The sequence below is a fragment of the Pangasianodon hypophthalmus genome, chromosome 4 (assembly GCF_027358585.1).
Source record: "Pangasianodon hypophthalmus isolate fPanHyp1 chromosome 4, fPanHyp1.pri, whole genome shotgun sequence".
Classification (NCBI taxonomy): domain Eukaryota; kingdom Metazoa; phylum Chordata; class Actinopteri; order Siluriformes; family Pangasiidae; genus Pangasianodon; species Pangasianodon hypophthalmus.
Genome location: NC_069713.1, coordinates 26601887 through 26622913, shown reverse-complemented (window position 1 = coordinate 26622913; position 21027 = coordinate 26601887). Strand labels below are relative to the sequence as shown.

General features: G+C 36.5%; 2 protein-coding genes across 2 annotated transcripts; both read right to left on the bottom strand.

The window, feature by feature from the left end:
* Nucleotides 1–1633: 1633 nt before the first annotated feature.
* Nucleotides 1634–10786, bottom strand: cacybp (calcyclin binding protein). Its single transcript, XM_026935821.3, has 6 exons — nucleotides 10628–10786; nucleotides 9737–9950; nucleotides 9533–9629; nucleotides 3842–3941; nucleotides 3654–3748; nucleotides 1634–2078 (listed from the first exon to the last, which is right to left on the bottom strand). The coding sequence occupies exons 1-6, from the start codon at nucleotides 10643–10645 to the stop codon at nucleotides 1919–1921; spliced, it is 684 nt and encodes a 227-aa protein (XP_026791622.1). The 5' UTR covers nucleotides 10646–10786; the 3' UTR covers nucleotides 1634–1918.
* mrps14 (mitochondrial ribosomal protein S14) lies at nucleotides 3839–14788 on the bottom strand. The gene is made up of 5 exons (XM_026936184.3): nucleotides 14470–14788; nucleotides 13093–13257; nucleotides 10628–12285; nucleotides 9533–9629; nucleotides 3839–3941 (listed from the first exon to the last, which is right to left on the bottom strand). The coding sequence occupies exons 1-3, from the start codon at nucleotides 14536–14538 to the stop codon at nucleotides 12103–12105; spliced, it is 417 nt and encodes a 138-aa protein (XP_026791985.1). The 5' UTR covers nucleotides 14539–14788; the 3' UTR covers nucleotides 3839–3941; nucleotides 9533–9629; nucleotides 10628–12102.
* Between the last annotated feature and the right edge of the window lie 6239 nt (nucleotides 14789–21027).

The window sequence follows — 21027 nt, the reverse complement described above, 5'->3', positions numbered from 1 at the left end:
TTGGAAGGTGTTCAGGTGCTGTCAGGATTGTCAGGTGTTGCAAAGGTCTGTGTTGCCCTGTTTGGCCTGATGTATGCTGAGAATCTGAGTTACTCCAAAACAAAGGTATACATTTGTATTTTTCCAGAAAATTCTGCTTGAGCTAGACAGTGAAAAACTTTCATCAAAGATTGTATCGTTTGCATATTTCCTGACATTGATTATTGCAAAAGCATACTAAATGCCATAGCACAAACAATTACAAAGCCCACAAAAACACACATATGCTAGCATACACACATACAGCACCAGATTGCTTAAAAAAACATAAACTCTACGCACAGGCATCAAACATAGTGATGCACACACACAAACGTAATAGCCCCAATCTTACACACACATTTCAGCCAAGATGATGCTTATTGTTGTTAATTGTTCCACAGTTAATTGAATATCTCTCTCTCTCATACACATTTGCCTGTTCAGAAGTTGGCTGGACTGCTGTGATGTTTATTTCGAGCCAGAGTTTTTGTCACAGTTTTTGCCTGTTTAACACTAGAATATAGCACCCAATGTTGCACAGTCCACAAACACCTAACATCTATAAAGACAACATACAAACACATACCAAAATACACACACAACCCATATAACATACATATAGCAAACTCAACGTACTTTCTCCATGGATACCAAACTGTTAATACATAAACAGATACCAATACTGTTAATACCAAACTGTTAAAACACATAAATGAATGGTACAGGCACACATTATAAAGTTGAGGCTTAATGTTAATTGCTACACAGTAATTTGAACAGAACCTTTTTTTTCTTATGCTTTGATGTATTTCTCATCACCAATAACACTTTCTGTGTAGATCTTATGATGAAAGGATAACAATAAAAACCTTTGATATTCTTTGATTGTCTTAAGTTTCAAGTCATTTTAATTTAAAGTTAAATTAGAAGTAAAGGAACATTGTGTAGATTTTGAAGTTTATCGCACTTAAAATAATTTATCTACATGAGCTTTAAATGCATAGCAGAGTAAACCTAAATTCTTAGGTTTAAAAAACTTAAATTTATTTTGTAGTATTTTAAGTAAAAACTTTGGTGGGGAAACTCATAAATTTGGGCATTGCAAACTAAGTTTTTTTTAAGCTAATATTGCTTAAACGTCCATGTGGAATATGCTTAAAAAGTGGCTTGGAAAAATATAGTGGCTTGCACTATATTTTTAGGTAAAAAGTTTTTTTTTTTTTTACAGTAATAAAACACTAGGCCTACACTGAAATCATTTTCAGCAGTCTGTGGAGAACATACAATTGTTTTTATATCCACAAATATTTATGAGTACATAAGGTAAACATGGAAAGATGGATGCATTGTAAGTCTTTAAAAATTAGTTGACATGGTTTACATTACCTACACATTGTCTTCACTGGGCACTTGGAATAAAAAAAAAAACAAAAACAAACAAACAAAAAAAAAAACAAGAGCGAGATCCCACAGGCTGAGTAAACTGGCCTGACACTTACCCTGAGAAGCAAACAAACAACCTGTTACATATGATATTTTTAATGTACCATACTTTCAAAAAGTGGTGGGAACACAGCCCCAGAACAGGTTATGCAAAATGAAGAAAATAGAATTTTCTTTATCGACAATTTATTTTCCATTATCAGTATGCAGTCTTGAAAACCAAATCAAGTGTGTAGCATTTTAGGTTTTAGGAACAGGTGTTTTTAAACAGTTTTTCTGACACTCTTGGGGAAATAACAACTGCAGAAAAGTCAAACAAATTTATAGACTTGTGTCCTAATAAGAATTTTCAGCCATAGTGACTGTCAAAAAAGAAAGTGTTAAATAAAAGGCAATTATACAGGAATGGCATGTAGGTGAGAAACTGTAGTTCAGTCGTAGCCAGGAGACAGACTCAGAAGTCAAATTCATCTCCTCTGGCTTTCTTCTCCTGTGACTCTGCCCATGCCTTGTTGATAGTGCGCTTCATTTCGTCATCACCCTCTGAGTAGATCTTCTTCAGCATATTCATCAGCCCCTCTCCAGGATCTGCATTCTCATCATAGCTGGGTTTGCTGAGGAGAATGCATGACAAGTTAGCACGATCATCAGGTTACATGGGCTGTTATCAATATTTTAATAGAAAATATTAAAATATTGATAACAGCCCATAAGTAATGGGCTAATAAGTAAGCTAATAAATAAATAATAAATACTAATAAGTAATAAGTAAATAATAAATAAATTATAATTTTTATAGAACTATTTTGTGATTTGGATGTATGCTTTCGATCTTTGCCATGCTCCAACCACAACAGTTGATCCAACCACAACAGTTGTAGCTTCTTGACAAAAGCAGATTCATTTTCATTTAAAATCTCCTGGTGCTTCATGGAATCCATGAAGTTCCCCAGGACCTTTAGAGGTTCTCTTCTATATAACCGACTTTTTATGCCAAAACTATCTTGAGTGTTTGTTCCCAAAAGGTGTATTTGTGCTTATCTGACCATAGAAACTGGTTCTTGTCAAAGTTCCAGGAGCTTCTGGTGAGCTCAAGGCACTCATGATTGTGGTTAGATGAAATAAAACGCTTTCTTCTGGCATGCCTTCCAAATTATTTTCAAAATTGTTGGCATTGAGATGGCATGGAAATTTGGAGAACATGATCCCTAGAGAAATTTTTGCCTCTTTAACAGTCTTCCTCACCATGTGGAAGACAATACACATTCTCATTTCATTTGTACTGTATATGCTTTAATCCTGTCCATACTGATGAATGAATGAGGGAATTTGGCCTATGAGTCACCTCATATTTATACCCAACTAAAACAGGAAGTCAAATATGACCATTTAAGAGTTCCTACACACTGAGGTGAACTTTAAAGTAAAATATAAATGGAACCATGCATTTTGTATAGTTTTTTTTATTGTATTAGTATAAAATTCTACTAAAGTTTAGAGTTCTCATATTTTCAGTGTGAGATTAAAATTAACTAACCACAGGCATTTTACATGAACTTTTTATACATCAACAAGGGTGCCAACAATTCTGAGCTGACTGTAAGACTATTTGAAAGTCCTATTTCAGCTTTTTATACTTTAACACCTCTATCCATTAAGTATTATTAGTTAAAAGAGGTTAATAGAGGAATATTTCTTTAATAAAGAAATAAAGGAAAATTTCTTTTCCTATGAAACTCAGTTTGTACTCAGTCAGGTTTCTTTTTTGCACTGATCTAATCCAGTATTAAATAATATGCTTTATCAAGACATCATTCCTTACTCCCTTGAGGTAATATCCACTTGTACTGAAAGTAAATTTCACAAGATCAATCAGTAAGTCATTAGTGTTTACTATATTATATTCAATATACAAATAAACATAAGACTGATAAGTTCGGGATTTATCCCTGAAACCGTTAGTCACAGCTCATTAGCAGACCTTATGCGGCCCTTATGCTATATATATTCCTTTTTGAAATGGTACTATCATTATGTGTTGGGAGTGCAGGCACTGCCTATCTATCTAAGGAGACATCTCCTGAATGGAATGCAGGGACAGAGCCCATATTTCAACTGTCCATGATGATAGTATAATGTGTGTAGAGTCAAGTACTGTACTATAGTATTCTTGTATAATGTATACTCACTCTTTCTCCTTAGACTGTTTCTCCACCTGCGTAAAACACTCCCATTTCTTTGTTGTCTTCTTTTTGCACATGACGAGTACCATGTCTGTTTTCACCTGTTTTTAAGAGATAACACCATAAAAGGCCAAAGATGTGATGCAGTCTGTTGACAACTTTCAGTGCACTCAGTATTGGACAGATTGACACACCTTTCTACTGCTCTCCTCAACTACAATGGGGCACAAGAGGTTGTTGACTGTCATTTGATAGTTTTTTCCCTCCAAATCTTTAACAAGCACACTGAAAGACCTGTAAAAGACAGAAATTGCTCCAATATTTCATCACTCATTCATTGAGCTCACTATGCTGACAAATAAAACCTGGTATGTGGACAAATAAAACACTCAAAAAACATACGATAAGTAAAATACATATAAAATATGAAAAAATATAATATATATTTTAATATAATTATTATAATAATACAATATAAATCTAAATAAGAACTGAAAATGATAGAATATTTGAACTTAATATATACAGTCAGATCCGGAAGTATTTGGACAGTGATGGAGTTTTTCTGATTTTGCCTTTATACACCACCACAGTGGATTTGGAATAAAACAATCAAGATGTGATCGAAGTGTAGACTTTCAGCTTTATTTTTATTTTACCATTTAGGAATTATAGCCATTTTCAGCAAAGTACCTCCATTTTCAGGGGCTCAAAGGTATTTGGACAACTGACTGACAAGAACTTAACTGACCAGGTGCGGTCCATTCCCTCGTTACAATGAAGCAGATAAAAGGTCCGGAGTTGATATCAGGTATTGAGTTGGCATTTGGCAGCTGTTTGACTGGAGCTACCAATATGAAGCCCAAGGAGATCTCAATGCAAGTGAAGGAGGCCATCGTTAGGCTGGACAAACAACATAAATCTATAGAAAGATAGCAAAAACCTTAGGTGTGGCCAAATCAACAGTTGGGTACATTCTTAAAAAGAAAGAAAGCACTGGTGAGCTCAACAACATCGAAAGGCCTGGAAGACCACGGAAGACAACTAAAGTAGATGATCACAGAATCCTTTCCTTGGTAAAGAAAAACCCCTACACAACATCAACAGAAGTCAAGAATACTGTGGAGAAGGTAGGCGTATCATTGTCAAAATCTACACTCAAGAGACACCTTCATTAATGCAAATACAGAGGGTTTACAACAAGGTGCAAACCACTGGTAACATTCAAGAACAGGAAAGCCAGATTAGACTTTGCCAGAAAACATCTAAAAAAAGCCTCCCATGTTCTGGAATAAGATTCTTTGGACTGATGAAACCAAGATTAACTTGTACCAGAATGATGGGAAGAGAAAAGTATGGCAAAAAAAAGGAACAGCTCATGAGCCAGAGTATACTACATCATGTGTCAAACATGGTGGAGGCAGTGTTATGGCATGGGCATGTATGGCTGCCAATGTAACGGGCTCACTGGTGTATATCGATGATGTGACTGCTGAGAGAAGTAGCACGATGAATTCTGAGGTGTATAGAGCTATACTCTCTGCTCACATTCAGCCAAATGCTACAAAACCGATAGGACACCGCTTCACAGTGCAGGTGGATAATGATCCTAAACATACTGCGAAAGCAGCTCAAGACTTTTTGAAGGCAAAGAAATGGAATATTCTTCAATGGCCAAGTCAGTCGCCTGATCTCAACACAATAGAGCATGCTTTTCAGTTACTGAAGACAAGACTGAAGGCAGAAAGACCCACAAACAAGCAGCAACTGAAGGTGGCTGCAGTGAAGGCCTGGCAAAGCATCTCCAGGGAGGAAACTAAGAATTTGAGTTTTGAGAACATGGGCTCCAGCCTTCAGGCAGTCATTGACGGCAAAGGATTTTCATCCAAGTATTAAAATTATGGTTATACTGTATTTACAATTATGTCACTTTGTCTAAATACCTTTGAGCTCCTGAAAATGGAGGTACTTTGCTGAAAATGGCTGTAATTCCTAAACGGTAAATGCCATATTTTTGTGGAACCTCTTAAAATAAAGCTGAAAGTCTACACTTCGATCACATCTTGATTGTTTTATTTCAAATCCATTGTGGTGGATGACATCACATTCAGCTAAAAATCATTAAAGATCACAAAATGTGTCATTTTTGTTTAAATTACTGAGGGGCATTTTCAACCCAAATTTTTTTCCTTGAGTACTAAAAGAAAATAATGCATAAGTTGTTATTTGATGTTTAAATGAAAAAATCTTGAAATCATTTTGTGTATAAAAGCACTATTTTAACAGAAGAAACTGTAGCTGTTCCTTGCTAAGTGGCAAATATTAAGCATCCAAATAAATAAATAAAACACTTTCTAATTCTAGTCAAAATTCTAATATGGTTTTCTCTGTTTGGCTCCAGTATTAGGCTAAATCCCAAACAGCTTCATATTCACTATGTTCACTACATAATTTAAAATGTAACAGTACTGTAGGCACATATAGCACTACATACACTCATCTTCTACTTTAATAGGAACACCTGTACACCTGCTCATTTATGCAGTTATCTAATCTGCCAATCATGTGGCAGCGCTAAGCATAAAATCATGCAGATACAGGTCAAGAGCTTCAGTTAATGTTCACATCAAACATCAGAATGAAGAAAAAGTGTTATCTCTGTGACTTTAACTGTGGCGTGGTTGTTGGTGCCAGATGGGCTGGTTTGAGTATTTCAGAAACTGTTAATGTCCTGTGATCATAGGCACAGACTCACCCAAACTGGACAGTTGAAGACTGGAAAAAGACCAGGTGATTTTTTTTTTTCTAATCTTCAACTGTCCAGTTTGGGTGAGTTTGTGCCCAGATAGCCTCAGATTCTTGTTCTTGGCTGATAGGAGTGGAACCTGATGTGGTCTTCTGCTGCTGTAGCCCATCCACCTCAACGTTTGATGTTTTGTGCATGCTGAGATGCTTTTCTGCTCAGCACGGTTGTAAAGAGTGATTATATGAGTTACCTTCCTGGCAGCTCGACCAATCTGGCCATTTTCCTCTGCCCTCTCTTATCAACAAGGTGTTTCTACTCAAACTGTCGCTCACGCCATGTGTTTTGTTTTTCCTACCATTCTGTACAAACTCTAGACACTTTTGTGTGTGAAAATCCCAGGAGATCAGCAGTTTATGAAATACTCAAACCAGCCCATCTGGTACCAACATCCATGCCATGATGAAAGTGACAAAGATCACACTTTTTCTTCCTTCTGATGTTTCTTGTGAACATTACCTGATGCTCTTGACCTGTATCTGCATGATTTTATGCATTGCACGGCTGCCACATAATTGGCTGATTAGATAACTGCATGAATATGCAGATGTACAGGTGTTCCTAATAAAGTGAAGAGCGTATTAGAGAATACGGTCACAGAAAAATCATGCTTGTTTAGGGCTTACAGGTAATATCACTTTCTGAACACATAATCTGGTCATTTTTTTTATATTTCATTGGAAGAATGACAATTTTTAAAATGTGGAAATAGTAAAAATGAAGTATGCTACAAATGGCATTTATTTAATCAAATCCTTTTCCTACATCAAGCAACACTGAAGTCATTTGGCTAAAAAGTTCAAGGCTTAAAGTAAAGATCCACCCTGAACAACTCTGCATATTTATTATTAACATGTGATCTCTAGTAGCATCCAATGGAATTCTGAGTTTACTTTTATTGTTTGAACTTCTTTCATCGACATGTTGATATATTTACACTTTGGTTAATGGTTTCCTACATTACCCACAATGCTTTTTGACTACCCAGTAATAGTAGGACCTATGGGAATTCATTTCTAGCTATAGAGAGTGATGCAGCAGTGGTTTAGTCCTCTAGTCAGGCCAGCTCTCCCAGCATCTTATCTATATACTTTTCTTAAACAGATCAGCTTCCAAAACCTCAGCTTTCATGCTAATACCGCTATCAACATCCCTCAGATCGCTAACTAGCCGAGTAGAGTCTCTGCTGTAACTCAGCCCAACTGTGTTGTATAGCTCCACTGCATTCTGGAACTTTGAGTCCAACATTTGCTGTCACCATGATTTCTACATTGGACTTCTCATTAATATGACATTGAATCTCAATTAAAAAAAAAAAAAAGAAAGTGAGCAAGAGTGAGCTAACAGAATTTTTCTCCTATTAAATGTCATTGACAACCACTAACTTCTCCCAGCAGGAGCGAAAAATACAGCATCAACCAACAACTTAGCACCAAAATTACTAAACACATCGAAACATTTAAATAAAAACATATACACTCACTGAGCTCTTTATTATGAACAGCTGTACCTACTGATTCATGCAATTATCTAATCAACCAATCGTGTGGCAGCAGTGCAATGCATAAACTCATGCAGATACAGGCCAGCAGCTTCGGATAATGTTCACATCAACCATCAGAATGGGGAAAAAAATGTGATCTCAGTGACTGTGGCTTCATTGCTGGTCCCAGACAGGCTGGTTTGAGTATTTCCATAACTGCTGATCTCCTGGAATTTTCACACACAACAGTTTCTAGAGTTTACTCAGAACGGTGCAATAAAGAAAATACATCCAGTGAGTGGCAGTTCTCCAGACGGAAACACCTTGTTGATGAGAAAGGTCAACGGAGAATGACCAGACTGGTCGAGTTGACAGGAAGGCTACAGTACCTCAGATAACCACTCTGTACAATTGTGGTGAGCACAAAAGGATTTCAGAATGCACAACACATCGAACCACGAGGCAGATGGGCTACAACAGCAGAAGACCATGTCAGGTTCCACTTCTGTCAGCCAAGAACAGAAAGCTGAGGCTGCAGTGGGCACAGGCTCATCAAAACTGGACACCTTTGGGATGTGGTAGAACGGGAGATTCGGAGCTTGAAAGTTCACCTGAAAAATCTGCAGGAATTGCATGAATCATGTCAACTTGGACTAGAATCTCAAAAGAATGTTTTCAACATCTTGTGGAATCCATGCCACGAAGAACTGAGGCTGTTTTGAGAGCAAACGGAGGCCCTACCCAGTAATAGTGTTAGTGTTTCTAATAAAGTGTTCGGTGAGTGTATAATGTGTTTGAGGGTGGACTAACAGTAGATTTCAAACATCTGAATGCAGATATTCTACATGAGCTGATGAGAACTGCTGTCTCTTTCTTGATATCATAAGGCTGCAGTGGAAAAAAATCGAATGTACTCAAGGTACGCGGGTTTTTATTGTCATTCCTCTACATACATTGTGCAACAAATAGCAGTATGTGAAACTACATAATGTACAGATACACAACAGTTTGAGATGAGTGCAGGACAAAAAAAAACCAATAAATACACAGAACAGTGAACACACAGTACATGGGCTGCAAACATGTGAAACGTGGGTTCTGTGTATTTATTGTCCTTTGTATTTGTTGTTCCACACATATTGTTCTGTGTATTTTTGCATGGAGCGAGCAGGCATAAACATCACCTTACCAAGCATTAGTCTTTTGTAGTGCGAAGTTGCATTTTCATTGTATTTTAACATAATCTGAGAAGGGATTGCATCCCTTCTGTTTTTACTAAGATTACTGGCTGCTATTATCTGATTTTCTGTAAATCTGTTTTGTGATAATGTCCATTGTTATAAGCTCTATATAAATAAAATTGAATTGAATACTTTTGCCAGCTGATGAACTCTATCTCTCATGTTCATCAGGAGACAAGCTAAAGCACCACACCATGTATTTACATTGTAACAGAAAATCTTTTTAATTTGTGTTAGGTAAAGGAAAATCTATCTGAAGATACTGAGAAATGTTGGAACTAATACATTAGGTAGTTCACAACAAGCACTTCATTAGTCAACTACTCGTGTTCCTCAGCAGTTTGAACATGTAACATACCTGTCCGCAAAGCTGACTTGAACATTGTCAGCAGGGATTTTATGCACTCCTTTTAATGTGATGTAGACTTTTACAAATTTTTCTGATTGGTCCCAACCTATAATAGAAAAAAACATTGTGAGTAACAGAGGCATTCAGACTGGTGCAGTGGGGGGATTACTATGCATAGGAGGCCAATCAACAGCACAATTAAAGTATATACACCATAATTGTTTATTTTGACTGTGTATCCCTTGACTGTTGTGTCTGCTTTGTCTCCATAGTCTCTTTTTGTTTGCTGTTCCCTCTGTTGCTGTTTCTGAGCCAGTTCTTTCTCGATCCTTTTCTGCTCCTGTGAGAGGATATCCTGCACACGCTTCCTTTCACACATCTCCAGGAGCTGCATCACTTCTTTCAAGTCACTCTCAAGTCCTGTGATCTGAACAGCAATTAATAAAGTACTTCTGTGTCAACTGTTAGGCATAAAATCCAGAGTTGTAAAGAACGTCCTCCTATGAGTCTCAATTTCGCAAATTTGTTTATTGTCTGTCCTACAGAATGTTGGATTATACATGTTTTACACAGAAATCTCCAAGTGTGACAAACATTTACAAATGTTGTTGGGTAAATTATAATTAATATTTTAGTTACATACAGTCAGGTCCAGAAGTATTTGGACAGTGACACAATTTTCGTAATTTTGCCCCTGTACACCACCACAATGGGTTTGAAATGAAGCAATCAAGATGTGACTTAAATGTAGACTCTCATTTTGGACACTTATCTTATGTTGATAAATTAGACTAGAGAAACTCCTCAGCAGATTATGGAAAACAAAAGCCAACTTTACATCAGTTAAATTGTGTAAAGGATCTACGTAATTTACGTAGGTTAATTCTAATTTCCAGTTTTATTTTGCTCATTAAAATTAATATGACCAAGTAATAACTAACTAAACTGAATCAATAACATTAGCTAGTAAAACAGTTCAACACAGAGCACAGGCTTCTTACTAACATGTCTAATGGTTTATTAAAACACTGACAACCAACTATAACCGTCACATACAACTGTAATGTCAATTCAACAGTTCATGGCTAAACATAATAAACATACCTGCTCGCTAAGGTCCATGGCTGTATCTGCTTTAAAAATAAGTGTTTCCTTCAATGTATTTTATCGGATAAACACAAATAAGGTGTTAATATTCACACTACAACAAGCAGTTTCATATACCTCAGACTCCACAGTATACGCATGTGTAGCCGCTTTTCTAGAAAGATTCTGCACTGCTGCTATACTTCCGGTGTTGTGCCGAAAAAAGCATCCCTGCCGCGAAATGCGCCCCCTGTCGCGGGAACGCGCATTTGGAGATAGATGCCTCACAACGGAAAGAAAAGGAATAGCAAAGTAAAGGTTCCATAGCAAAGTAAAAGTTGCTTCAATATTTTTATTCCATACATTGATTAAAACAGCAGCTGAACGAAACACACATCACTACTGATATACATAATTACTAGAAAGATATATTTATAAGCAAGCATGTTTGTATCAATCATACACACCCGCGCGAGCGCACACACACACGAACCCAAAATAAAGGCACCGTGTTACTACTGCATAAACACGTAATAAAATATATAAAATTAATAAATTAAACTGAAAATAAAATTAAAACATTAAGATTTATTAATCTTATGTAAATATATAGGTACATTTACATAAGATTAATAAGCTTCATTTATCATTTTCCCCTAAATTTAAAATGTGTTTAAAGTGTTACGTCACCTGTTTATAATTTTCACTGCAAAGTGAAAATTTAAACTGAGTTATTTTAGTTAAACCCATTACTGAAACACTAGAGCTGTTATTTTTAAAAGTTACTTTAAAATTTTTATTACCTATTTAGTTTTGAAATGCATATTAACGAGCCTATAACTTTATTAGCAGTAACTACACTATGTATTGATATTGCATAAACAACATAAAGTAGAAATTTACTTTCTTAAGCAAAGAAGCAAACAAGGAGCAGGAAAAAAAATCATGATCTTGACACAAATTGTTACTGTTCAGTATTTAGCTAGATTTTAAATTTCTTTCATCTGTAAAGTTTATAATACACCAGTAGACCCTGATGCCAATGGCGTCGACAGGGATGCCACGACTGCCAACAAGTCTAGTCCTTATGAATCTGCGTGCCTGAAATACCCATAAATATACTATAAACAGGAAGGAACCTATTCAAGAAAAACTATTTCCGACATTGGACCTTGCTGTGACCTTGCCCCTGTTTGGATGTCTATATGGAGAGTGTCTGTGTTATTGTCTTTATTCTTAGTCTCTTTATAAATGTAAAACCTCAATGATGGTCAGGACAGACACCTGATAGCATCATAGTGAATAAGATTTATTATGCACAAAGCAGCAAAATATTACTAGGAAGACACTTTACAGGAAAATATCTTCAAAAACAGCAATTCATATGCACATGTGGATGATACATTTCTGCTGGGACTTTGAACATGTTGATCTCTGGCTTCTCCGTACTGAAGCTGCAACCTGTAAATACTGAATTGTCCATTGTTAAGTTTTCACCACATCGCTCTCTGTATGCCTGACATCTGGTTGTGGTCCGCTAGTTGTCTGAAGATGATGCGGCTCAGACGCCACCTGTGTTTCACTCCACGGGGTCGTGATGTAATCACACATCTATTGCGGATACGTACTGGGCAGCTGTCTCGGGGCAATGCAGCAATTTCTTTATCAGCTACCTCCTGCAGGAACAAAGTGGTGTCTATGTCAATTTCTGGCGTATAACAGATATATAGGAGTCTCACAAAACAAACAGTTTAGGAGTTTATGATCATGTTTTTTTTTTTTTACATTTGTCATGAAATTTTCTAAAGGGGCCACTAGTAAGGTTAATAAAAAAAAAAAAAAAAATTAAACTAGTTAGTATGTGTCTGTTATGTGAATAACAGAAGTATGGAACAGCCCATTTCAAACTCCATAAGTACAAATAGAATAACTGGAGAAGAGCTAATATTTTCTAATTTTCCAGAGGATATGACAGTAAAGTCGCATGCATATGGTTACAAAAATAATTAAAAAAAAAAAAAATTTTATATATATATATATATATATATATATATATATATATATATATATATATATATATAGGCACAGTTTCTGGTTTGGTATAATCTTTTCCTTTCTGTGAGTAGAGACTGCTTTTGAAAATAATTCATGAAATAAATATAAACTTTTATATTGACTTGTAAAACATTTACAGTTTGTACTCTGTTAATATTCTGCAGTATTAACATACAACTGATTCATATTATCAATCTTAATTTTTGCAAATGGTTTTTGTAACAACACATCAGGGGACATTACATACACACTATCTAATCAATAATACTAATCATGAGTGAAAAAACTGATTTTGGAAAATGCATTCTAAGAGCAATGTGCTATTGGTGAGGTCAGAATATAAAACGGGTTGTGTTAACCTCATTTCACCTACACACTGGGACAGAATTTAGCAAGTGGAAGAAGCACCAACTGAATAAAATAAGCACCTGTAACTCTTTAGGTAAGAGTGTGTTCTTTCTGATGGCATTGATCCTCAGTCTTGTGTCTGCATACTCATACGCCATCTGTCTTCTTTTCACATCTCGCAGCATTCTCCAGTCGACATAATAACCCCGGACCTGCTCCATGATTCCCAGTGAACTTCTGCCTGCCTGAAAATACATACACAACCAGCAGCACACAGTAAGACCATTGAGGCCAGAGCACACAAGAACAGAATCAACTACAAAAGCATTTTATGGCTGTGTAACCCAAACTTGTGGAGATTGTTGTTGGCACTGTTTTGCTTGAAATAAAATGACAATATCATTAGGATTATAAATACAGGTACATATAAGGTACCCAATAGCAGTTATGATTGCAGGACATGATCACAAATGATGACAAAAAGTATGTTCACATATTCAAGGAAAAAAGTAGTTAATGAACATAGTTTAGCTTTGTTGTTAGACCACTGATACGAGCTTCTGAAAAGTTAACATTTATCTGAACGGAAGTAGTTCTAGGCAATGTATGATCAAATACATGTTTAAGCCACCCTTGCTATGGAGTGGCATCCATGGAAATGTGTCAGTAAGTAAGCTCACTGTCTGCAAACCTAAATGCTCCTTATCTTCACAACCTCAGTCTTTGTAATAATTACTTCTAAAAGAAATGTGTCCTTGTGTTTGTGAGCTTTCTGGTGTTAAAGACCCCAATTTAGTGTAACCTCATCACACAGGTGTAAAAAGGAAAGAGCCTTTTTGCATCCCAAATGTCGGTCACATTAAGGGAGTCCAACCTAGCTAATATAAATGACAGAAATCTGAGCATATATAATACAAGCACATTTATGTATAAAAATTATACACAACAAGGCTCAATCCTGAATGTCTCACTACTCCCGACATAAGAACACTAATTAAAAATAAAATATAAAATATGGCTTCATCCCAGTGGTGGACAAAAATATTATATCATGATATTTGAAAATATTGCTTTGATACAGAAATATGTATCATATCATAGAAAGATATGTTTCTTCAAATAAATCTTACAAATCTTACCCTTAATAACAAACGCTATACACACTATCCCGAGGTTTGTTTAGATGCCTATTGACATTGACTAAGGCTGAATCCCAAATAGCTCCTTACTACTTTGTAGAAAGAATGAAATAATGGCCTCTACACCCTATATAGTGCACTGTGTCCCCTACACAGCCATTTAGGATTCGGTCGGAAGCACTAGCAGTTAGACAAGGTTAGCACACGTTACAGAGCTATCTAGGTGGGTCTAGTGGTTTTCTTGTGTAAAGTAATCTACATACAGTTGTGTGCTGAAGAATACACAACAGCTCTAAAACACACAGAAGACGACATTACCTGTTTAGTGAACTGGAATGATGATTGAAGTAACCCCAAACCAGACCGTAGCATTTTGCAAGCGGACATGTTAAATTTCCTCGTTTAGCCGCAGGCCGGTTGGACTTGAACATCGTTACCGTCATCTAGTGGCTGGGACTCATAGTGTAGCTTACAGGTCCACACTGTGTGTGTGTGTGTGTGTGTGTGTGTTCCCAGTAGCGGTGGTAATTTCGATTCCTCCCAGTGACTCGAATCTTTTGATTCCGTTCACCGAAAAGATTCATTCAGATTCGTTCAGTGACTCGTTCCGTAAGTTCCATCATCAGCAGTAGGTGGTAAGAGAAGCTCTGGCGAATTTATTTTCAAGAAAGACATTTCAGTTATTGCAGTCTAGTTTCGAGAGAGTGGCCTGAATGAGGATAGGAATGTAATCTGAAATAATAAACAGTGTACATACGTGTATGAAGTAGTTTTTACTGCTACAATAATTAAAAAAAAAAAACCATCAGTCATTTTTACCCATTCGTGTATAGCGGATTATGCTATGAACAACCCATAAGGCTTGTCTTAGTGCTATACACGTTTCAGATGCACTGTTCCGCCCACTTTCTGTTCTTGTTGAAAGGGTGGCGAACTGAACGAACGACATGTAACAGCATACCTGTCAACCCTCCCGTTTTCCCCGGGATTCTCCCGTATTTTACCATTCTATCCCGCTATCATCCCGTTTAAATATTTTCCCGTATTTTTAATCTTTCTATAAAAAAAAATCCCACTGGGTGTAATTGATATGTTTGCTACATTCACCTCCGGTAAAGCAGGTGACAGTATACAGAACATTAGCTGTAACATCTACAGAACTCACTCAAACGTGTAATGTGTGTAACATCAGTAGATCAGCAGATCCTCGTTCGTTCACTTAGTTCGTTCATTTCGTTGACGAACTGCAAGTACCAGTTCACTCAGAATCAGCGCGTCTGCCATTCTCGTTCAGACTCCAAGTAAGGGGCGTATTCGTTCAATTTGCCAACCAATGGCATGTTCCTTCCCAACCCGCACTCTAATACAGTCTTTAAAAAGCAGGGAAACGCTGCCAAAGCAGTCACGTGTTGTACACGGGCGGGACTTCAGTGAACGAAAAATGTGAGTCAGTACATGGAAGTGAACGAGGACGATTCGTTCACTTAAAATGTTCATTCAAAAACACTGATTCATTCACAACGAACTACCACTAGCTCCCACTGTTCAAATTTCAAATTAAAATGTTCAATTTACAAATGTATAAATGTATCCCTAATGGGCATTCCAGAGCATACCTGTCAACATTGGGATTTGAAAATAAGGGAAATCCCTCACGTTCCTCCATGCTGTTCTTCTCCTTCTACTTGTTTTATTGGCGGGTGCCGTTTGAGTGAGTTCTGTAGATGTTACAGCTAATGTTCTGTATACTGTCACCTGCTTTACCGGAGGTGAATGTAGCAAACATATCAATTACACCCAGTGGGATTTTTTTTTTTTTATAGAAAGATTAAAAATACGGGAGAAATACGGGAAAATATTTAAACGGGATGATAGCGGGATAGAATGGTAAAATACGGGAGAATCCCGGCAAAAACGGGAGGGTTGACAGGTATGTTCCAGAGGCGACGGTGGCAAGGATAGTCTCCCTGAGACATGAGGAAGAAACCTTGAGAGGAACCAGACTCAAAAAAAAAAAAAAAAAATCCTCATCTGGGTCACACCGTATAGTGTGATTATAAATAATTTCTGTTCTATAACTGTGTACTATATATTCCAATAGTGTTAACTGCGTTAACAGGAACTTGAATATGAGCATCATTAGAGTTTTATCTTTAAGTCTGTAGTAAAGTTATTAACTGTTCAATGATGGAGACTTGAGTGTAAACTGCTCTTAGCAATTGCAGTCTTTAGGCTAGCCACGATGCATCTTGGATGAAATAGTTGAATCAGATTTAAATATGTTTAAAAGTATCTATATTTCAATTTCAGCAGCTCCGACAGTCATGCTGGTTGCAGATCACAGGTTTATATTAATGCATTATCATTTCTATAGTAACACCTACTTCACAGAGACCTGTCTGGCTGATGTTCCAGGTAACAGTAAGTCTAGTAACAATAATGATATGTTCAATAATAAACAGATTTAAAAACATGTGATTATAATGTGATTATAATAATATAATAATTATAAGAATTTTTATGCCACAAGAAAGTCTTCAGGACAGAGGAGTACTGTGTGTATTGAACACTGTATGTATTAACACCACATTTAAACAAATGTGAATATTATTTCAGTGGTGTAGCTGATCCATTGGCTCAACATGCCCCAAGGCTAGTCGTACATTTTCCAAACAAAAAAGCCCTAAATTTGAGAGAAATGCCTCAGCAACTCTGACCCACAGTTAAACTAACATGCTGACTACATGTTTTACTTTCTGTGCAAAATGCAATAGTGTCTCAATCATCAATAAGATAATAGTAAATAAGAATGATGACCTCTTAACTATGATGAATTCACTCGGTTTGGGTCTGCAAGCTATTTTCGGCAGCTCCATATACTTTGTTACCATCACAGCCTGAAAGGAATTATTGTTTCTTAATCTATGCTCACATGCTTAAATCTGTTTGGGTGCCTATATACAAAGAGCGACTCATTTTACCCACTGGCTCCACTTCTCCAGCTTTTTCCTATATACCAGAGTTTTAATGAGTCCATAAATAAGGAACAGCTAGAAGTGATGAGGAGAAAGAGAACTACTGGAGCTAATTCCAGCCAATCAGAAGCAGTATGTTCTGAAATGGTGGGAGACACCCTGCTATGACTTGTGGTCATGTTCATTGTGGTAATAAACAAATGTTTGGAAATGACATTTGATACTTACACAGCTCCTGCATCTTGCATCAAAGAGGTTTGGTTAAAGCTGCCAGAAGCAGTGTCTGAGAAGCAGAGTCATACAAACCTTCTCAGACGCTATATAATAACCGTACTATAATAGTCCACAACACATTATCTCCTTTGCTAGAAGTTCACATTTCATTCTGTTTGCCTAAAATCATATCAGTTATTGATATTTTATACATACAGTGCACAAAACTAAAATCCTACAAAATATAAATCAGCATTTTAGGAAATATAAATAGCATTTTATACAATCATTTAATATAGAGAGTGCTAAGTGCAGCTGTTATGACTTTATGACAAAGCTTCCTACTCCCTATGTAGATTGTTATTACAGAAAGTAATACTATTTAGGACAATTTAGTGAGGCCAATCAGCCTACAGTGCATTTCTTTGGACTGGGGAGGAAACCAGAGTACCCAGGGGAAACCCCTGAAGCACAGGGAGAACATGCAAGCTCTGCACACACACAGAGTGGAGGTGGGATTCAAACCCCCAATCCCATAGGTGTGAGGCAAACGTTCTAATCACTAAGCCACCATGCCCCCCTTCTGTAGTTCAATTTAATTCAATTCAATTCAATTTTATTTGTATAGTGCTTTTAACAATGGACATTGTCACAAAGCAGCTTTACAGAAATATATAAATTCAGGATATAAATTTTAAATGTATAAATTTATCTCTAATGAGCAATCTAGAGGCGATAAAAAGGTGATAAATATCAGTCAAATAAAAGCTGAGCCACGAGAGGGCCATTCCCTTAACTCTACAACCCCTGGCAAAAATTATGGAATCACCACACTTAGAGGATGTTCGTCCAGCTTTTTTACTTTATAGCAAACAAACAAATCACAGATATGACACAAAAAAGGTTTTGTTCAATAGCTTAACATTCTGGCTTGTGAAATATACATAAAAAAATTCAAGGACATTTTTTTTTTATTAATGGCATGTCTTTTTCCAAATCAATTAGAGGAAAAAATTATGGAATCACTCAATGTTGAGGAAAAAATTATGGAATCAATAACAAAAAAAAAACACAATTAATACTTTGTTGCTCCTCCTCTGGCTTTTATTCTTTGAGGCATAGACCTCACTAATGAAAAACAATATTCCCCATCAATCTGGTTCCAACTTTCTCAAATAGCAGTTGACAGATCAGCTTTGCAGGGTGGAGCCTTAACATGGACCAGTTTTTTTACTTTCCACCATAAATTTTCAATTGGATTGAGATCCGGACTGTTTGCTGGCCATGTCATTGAGTTGATATGCCTTTCCTGAAAAAAAGCTTTAAAACTGTTTGCTCTGTGGCAAGATGCATTGTCATCCTGAAAAATTATTTCATCATCACCAAACGTATTTTCTATGGATGGAATGAGAAAATGTCCAAAATTTCACTGTACAACTGTGCATTGACTGCTGCAGTAATGACTGCCATCTCCCCTGGTCCTTTACCTGACATGCAACCCAATATCATAAATGAGTTGGGAAATTTGATTGGTTCAGGCAGTCATCTTTATATGTTTTGTTAGAACGGCACCAGACAGAAGTTCCAGCATCATCTCCTTGGCCAATGCAGATTCATGATTCATCACTGAATTTCACTTTCATCCAATCATCCACACTCCATGATTGCTTCTCCTTAGCCCACTGTAACCTTGTTTTCTTCTGTTTTGGTGTTAGTGCTGGTTTTCTTTTGGCTTTTCTATATGTAAATCTCATTTCATTCAGCCGGTTTCTTACAGTTCTGTCACAAACATTGACTCCTGTTTCCGCCCATTTGTTTTTCATTTCATTGTTTTGTTGTGCATTTTCTATTTTCAAGGCATAGTGCTTTGAGTTTTCTATCCTGATGCTTTGACATCTTCCTTAGTCTGCCTGTATATCTACCTTTCATAACCTTCCCATTAAGTTTATACTTGCAACAAATTTTAGACACAGCTGACTGGGAGCAACCAACTTCTTTGGCCACACTCCATGTTGAAATTCCTTGTTGAAGGAGTTTTATAATCCTTTCCATTGTTTCAACTGACAACTCTCTCATTGGAGCCATGTTTCCTTTCAATTAGCCAAGTCCAACAGCCCATTAAAGTGTGTAAGCACTCCCTTTTAACTGCTGACTTATTAGCATTTTTAGACTTGTCCCAGTATTTGTTTTAGAAATGGAAATTAAAAATTGATTCCATAATTTTTTCCTCAACATTGAGTGATTCCATATTTTTTTCCTCTATTTGATTTGGAAAAAGACATGCCATTAATAAAAAAAAATGTCCTTGAATTTTTTTTATGTATATTTCACAAACCAGAATGTTAAGCTGTTGAACAAAACCTTTTTTGTGTCATATCTGTGATTTGTTTGTTTGCTATAAAGTAAAAAAGCTGGATGAACATCCTCTAAGTGTGGTGATTCCATAATTTTTGCCAGGGGTTGTAGTCTATCAAGGAGAATAGTATGATCAATTGTGTCAAAAGCTGCACTAAGGTTAAGCAATACAAGCAAGGAGACACAACCCTGATCAGAGGCTAGCAGCAGGTCATTTACCACTTTACCCAGCGCTTTCTCTGTGCTATAATGAAGCCTAAATCCTGACTGATACATTTCACGAATGTTATTCCTATGTAAGTATGAGCATAGCTGCTGTGCTACAACCTTTTCTAGGACCTTGGAGATAAAGGGGAGGTTTGATATTGGCCTATAGTTAGACAACTGACAGGGGTCGAGGTCAGGTTTTTTTAATCAGGGGTTTTATAACTGCTAGTTTAAAAGATTTAGGTACATAGCCAGTGCTAAGGGAAGAACTGATTATTTTTAGAAGAGGTTTGATTATTTCTGGTATTATCTGTTTGAAGAAACATGTAGGTAAGTGATCTAGTATACAGGTTGATGATTTTGATGAGGAAATTAGTGAAATCGAAATCTCGAAGGGCAATAAAACATTCTAATCGCTGATCTGATATAGTTATATTGTTATCTACAGGCTAGTCATCAAATTATCTGGTTTTAAATTTATAGTCTGAATTTTTTGCCATTGAAAAAAATTCATGAAGTCATCACTACTACATATTGATGGTGAGCATGTTTCTGTGTTGGTCTTATTCCTAGTTAATTTTGCTAAAGTATTAAATAAGAATCTAGGATTATTTTTGTTATCTGTCTATTAGGGTGGAGAGATACATGCTGTTTGAAACACTACCGATTTAGTTTGACTCCATTTACATTCTAATTTTCGAGTGGTCTCTTTTAAGGTGCATTTGTAATCATTATACCAGGGTGCTAGTTTTTTCTCTCTAATTATTTTTCCTTCATGTGGAGCTACATTATCTAGAGTGTAGTGGAATGTTGACTCTAAGTATTCAGTTGCCTGATCAAGTTCTGCGGGGTCAGATTTTGATCTAATCATAGTTGATAACTCTGGGAGATTATTGACAAAACCCTGTGCAGTAGCTGACATGAATGTGCGTTTGATGCAGTAGCATGGCAATGTGCATATATTATGACTAAGGCATAATTTGGGCAAAAGTATGAAATAATGATCTGAGATAACTTCAGACTGTGGAAATGTGACTATATTTTCTATATTTAATCCTAATGTTAGTATTAGATCAAGAATGTGACCACCATTATGAGTGGGTCCTATTACGTTCTGATAAACCCC

What these genes read in the sequence shown, in the direction of transcription:
- mrps14 (XM_026936184.3), bottom strand. Translation starts at nt 14,538, where the DNA reads ATGTCCGCTTGCAAAATGCTACGGTCTGGTTTGGGGTTACTTCAATCA. An exon ending in CATTCCAGTTCACTAAACAG is followed by an intron (nt 13,258 to 14,469) that starts GTAATGTCGTCT and finishes ATGTATTTTCAG; the next exon opens with GCAGGCAGAAGTTCACTGGG. An exon ending in TCTTACCTAAAGAGTTACAG is followed by an intron (nt 12,286 to 13,092) that starts GTGCTTATTTTA and finishes TTGTTCCTGCAG; the next exon opens with GAGGTAGCTGATAAAGAAAT.
- cacybp (XM_026935821.3), bottom strand. An exon ending in AGTCAAAATAAACAATTATG is followed by an intron (nt 9,630 to 9,736) that starts GTGTATATACTT and finishes TTTCTATTATAG; the next exon opens with GTTGGGACCAATCAGAAAAA. An exon ending in TTGAGGAGAGCAGTAGAAAG is followed by an intron (nt 3,749 to 3,841) that starts GTGTGTCAATCT and finishes TCTTAAAAACAG; the next exon opens with GTGAAAACAGACATGGTACT.